This window comes from Aedes albopictus, chromosome 2 (genome assembly GCF_035046485.1).
Source record: "Aedes albopictus strain Foshan chromosome 2, AalbF5, whole genome shotgun sequence".
NCBI classification, from domain to species: domain Eukaryota; kingdom Metazoa; phylum Arthropoda; class Insecta; order Diptera; family Culicidae; genus Aedes; species Aedes albopictus.
In genome coordinates, this window is record NC_085137.1 from 157,172,154 (window position 1) to 157,176,235 (window position 4,082).

Sequence of the window (4,082 nt, forward strand, 5' to 3'; positions counted from 1 at the left end):
TCGTATGGCTTCGTCGCTTACTGTGTGATATGGGAGAGAACCAGAGTGATCCTACTATCATATTCGAGGATAACCAAGCGTGCATCAACTTCGCCGAGGAAGAACGTCAATCCAGGCGTTCGAAACATATAGATACGCGAAAGTTCTTCACCAAGGATTTGATCGACAAGGGAGTTGTAAAACTGAAGTACTGTGCATCTGAAGACATGGCAGCCGACATGCTAACCAAACCGTTGGGAAGCGAGAAGCTGAAGAGATTCGTTGCGATGGCAGGATTAGTTGAACGTGAGCAGAAATAGCGGAAATCATATATCGAGGAGGAGTGATGAAAAAAGGGGGCGATATATTTTATCCGCCGCCCCTGCTCAACTGATAGAAGAGCTTCAGCGGAAGCGAAGAGAAAACCACCACTGTATCTTTTTCATTCCACGAGAGAATTTCAATAAAGTACGTCGTGTTATTTCACTCGTTTTCATTTCGCCACGCGTTCCGAAAGTACTATCGGGATTTCGGTCTTTTCGGGATTGTCCGCTTTGTGCCCTGTGTCCTCTGCTGGCTCCAACAAAAAAAACATATCACTTCGATATTTGGGTTCTTGCTAATTTCCGAAAGTACTATCGGGATTTCGGTCTTTTCGGGATTGTCCGCTTTGTGCCCTGTGTCCTCTGCTGGCTCCAACAAAAAAAACATATCACTTCGATATTTGGGTTCTTGCTAATATTTGACAAATTTTGAGTGCATGTGTCCAAAAATTGTGATCGGAATTTGCGCAAATTTTAACATGGCGAAAAACAAAATGGCGCATATTTTTTTGCTTGTCTGGAGTCCAAAGTAGATTACCAGAAGATGGTGGAACAAAAATTCCAGATGGGGACTATTATTCGAATTTTTATGCTCTAAAATCATGCAATTTGATTATATTTGGTATGGAAAAGGTAATCAGGTTAACCAAGATCGACCCGTAATTTGTTAAATAAGCAGATTGTTGGTTTGAACTGAAAAAAATACATGGAATATGAAATGCAAACTCAGATCGATATATCATCTCAAAGACATAGAACAGGGGGCGACACTAGTTTTTACAAGCTGAAATTAAAAAAAAAGCAGAAAAAGACGAAAAAAACGGTAAAACCCACAAAAGCTTCGCCGTCTTTTTATTTTGACTTTTTGAGGGATATTTCGACATTTTTGGGTTGTGAAAAATTGTGTCGTTCCCCTGCATAGAACTGTAAATTTCACATTTTTGCTATAAAATTAAATAAATAAGCGATATACGTTTTTTTACAATTTTTCATACTAAGTTGAACCATTTTTGATCTTTGTGCAAGGTTTTAAAATATTAAAATAAAGCTGGGGGTAAGATACAAGATCGAAAAAAATATATATTATCAATCACAATCAATAAAACATAAAAAAGAAAAGGCACGGATTGTGGTTTAAACCAAGCATCTAGGTATGGCTTTAGCATGTCATAAGAACATTATCCCAATATAATTTTAATATTCCTATCCATTCTTATTCAAAATTGCTTTCTTTTTAGGAAATTCTTACTTTCTTGACGATGTCATGTAATGTCTATAAATAATGATCTGAGTCGTATTCTCGATACCTACTTTGAAGACGATTGTATTGAAAGTAGGTATCAAGGATACGACTTAAATAGGTAATAAAATCTAATTTAAATTATCTAGGTACCATACTGATTGACTCAACATATTGGAAGAAACATTTCAGATATTTCTCACCATGCTCCTCGTTCATATGCTTTTCATAAGTAGCAACGTATGGAGGCGCGTTTAGTAGTTGTTTCACGGCACAGGCAAACAAGGTAAAGCAAAAGAACGAAGTGGTGAGTTCCGTTGTGTCAACGTTTCTCTGTCATTACACGCACTACCTAAATCACTGGTCTATCCATACTGACAGACAGACCGTTCACTCGAGCTATGTGTAAACAAGTATTGATCAACTTTTCAGTTTCGAGACTGAACCAATTATTCTTATGAAAAGTTTGTGTAAATAAATTTAGTCCTCCACATAATAAAACGATGATATCGCGTAGATTTTAGGTGTAAAGCGTAACATAGCATGCTTAGAAACGATTACGACCGGAGAAAGTTTATTTAATTGTGCCCTATGTGTAGTGAATGTCGAGATAGTATTCCCTTTAAATGGTGCATCATGTAAGTGGCGAATGGCGTATAGGTGAGGAAATCAATGAATTTAATTTTGCTTTGTACCATCAGGGATGATGACCTTCAACCGTTGAGGAGCGAAGAATGCCTTGAGCAGAACAACAATAACGTTACAGCCGACGACGAGAGCGAAGGAGCCGTGGGTGGATCTGTGGAAGCCGACGATACAGATCCCGAAATAAAGCTCGAAGAAATCGTGTGGAGCGAAGAGGAGTTCGATCGGGACCCGCATAGGGCGTGCTTTTACGATGCATATCGATCGGGAGCGGGATCGCCGGAGTTGGACGATTCGACGGAGAACGCGGGCACTACGACTCCGGAGCGCAAACCGCTGGCTCTGATGGACGACTGGGACCTGTGGGACTACATGGACGAGGAAACGTTAAAGCAACGGCTGAAGTTTCACCCGGAGCTGCTGGAGCAGATCACACGGAAGCGAAAGCGGAGAGCCGGACTGGATGAAAGCGACGATGACGATCTCTGTGCGGTGATGGAGAGGCATGCAAAAGTGACGAAGTTTAACGAACACACAACAGTTTACTAGTGTCGAATGTTTTATTTTTGATGTTCTTGGTTAACATTTTACAAATATCTATTTAGTGAAGTCCAATTTAGTATGTGTAATATTCCTAGACCTTTTTCAATTTTAGTTGTGTACTATAATCCATAATTGTAAATATATTTTTAACAATTGCTTGAAAATTCCGCATCATCATTCATTGAAAAGAAGTTAAATGAGTTGTCAGTTAAATTGGATTATTTCTTTTCTAATGGAAACATTACAACATCTAACGAGTTTTTTCGATCACGTGACTTTCATAATTCATGGAACTGTCTCAAAAAACCCAAAGCATTTTTATCAACTGTATGAAACGAGCTCACCAACAATCATGCACACTGCTCGCTTCTGGAGTAAAACGACGATTATGAACAAATTCCTGGCGAGATTTTTGAAAGATGGCTTATGGTAAGTAGGTACGCTAATAGCAAAACAAATCTTGGCTTATCTCGATGGGTGAGAAATTAAGACAAGGAATGAATAAGTTTTTTTTTCTTGATTGTAGTAAATAGGACTGTCTTTGAACATTTATTTGAAGGAATTGTAAAAGAAAAACTAGTACTGCAGTGATATTCCTTGGGCAATTCCATTTCAGATGTATTCATAGTATTCAACGTACGACATATTTTTGTTTGACATATTTCGGATTCGACATGTTTTTGTAGCTTCTTTGTAGACGCCTGTCAAATTCTGTGCTGATTCCATACGAACTATATTCTTGAAGAGTTCTCTAATAGATATTTGTCGATATTTAATGTGAGTTTTTCTAGATTTTCCTGGTCGTCTTATTATAATATTTCATTGGGTTTATTGTGCAAGGATTGCTGAAGAGATGAGGAAATTTGAGGTAAGATTGATACACGTGAAGTTGATAAACTGTAAAAATCCTATATGTATTGCGGAAGAATTTTGTATTGCGAGAACGATCAGCTTACTGCGGGCGATAAAAACGTGTGCCGCAGAATCCGCATGACCGAAACGGTGTAGATATTAGTCCTGTTCAAGTAAGTCGTACATTATTGAAGTTGCTGCATCCTGCTGTTACCTATTCGTCAACAAATGGGTAAGATCAGGATGGAACAACTTCAACAACCTACTTCGTTTAACAGGACTATTATTTTAAGCAGCCATGGCTCGAAAGAACCGGAGTCAGCTGGAATGTTACTTTTTTATGGCGCCTATTACAGGCGGAATCAATCTGTGAGTCCACCTTTCTTTGCTGGAACTGTCACACGCACACTGATGGCGCTGCTATTTGACATTTGAGGCCAACCGTTGAGGTATTCCTACACTTAAGGACAGACTTGTTTGAATCCCAACATGGCCGCCAC

The 4,082-nt window shown here is 38.9% G+C and overlaps 1 protein-coding gene across 1 annotated transcript; it reads left to right on the top strand.

The window, feature by feature from the left end:
* The first annotated feature begins 1,900 nt into the window (after positions 1–1,900).
* Positions 1,901–2,897, top strand: LOC109424226 (uncharacterized). Its single transcript, XM_019699308.3, has 2 exons — positions 1,901–2,180; positions 2,244–2,897. Exons 1-2 carry the CDS (start codon positions 2,134–2,136, stop codon positions 2,734–2,736), a joined length of 540 nt encoding a protein of 179 aa, XP_019554853.3. The 5' UTR covers positions 1,901–2,133; the 3' UTR covers positions 2,737–2,897.
* Positions 2,898–4,082: the final 1,185 nt, after the last annotated feature.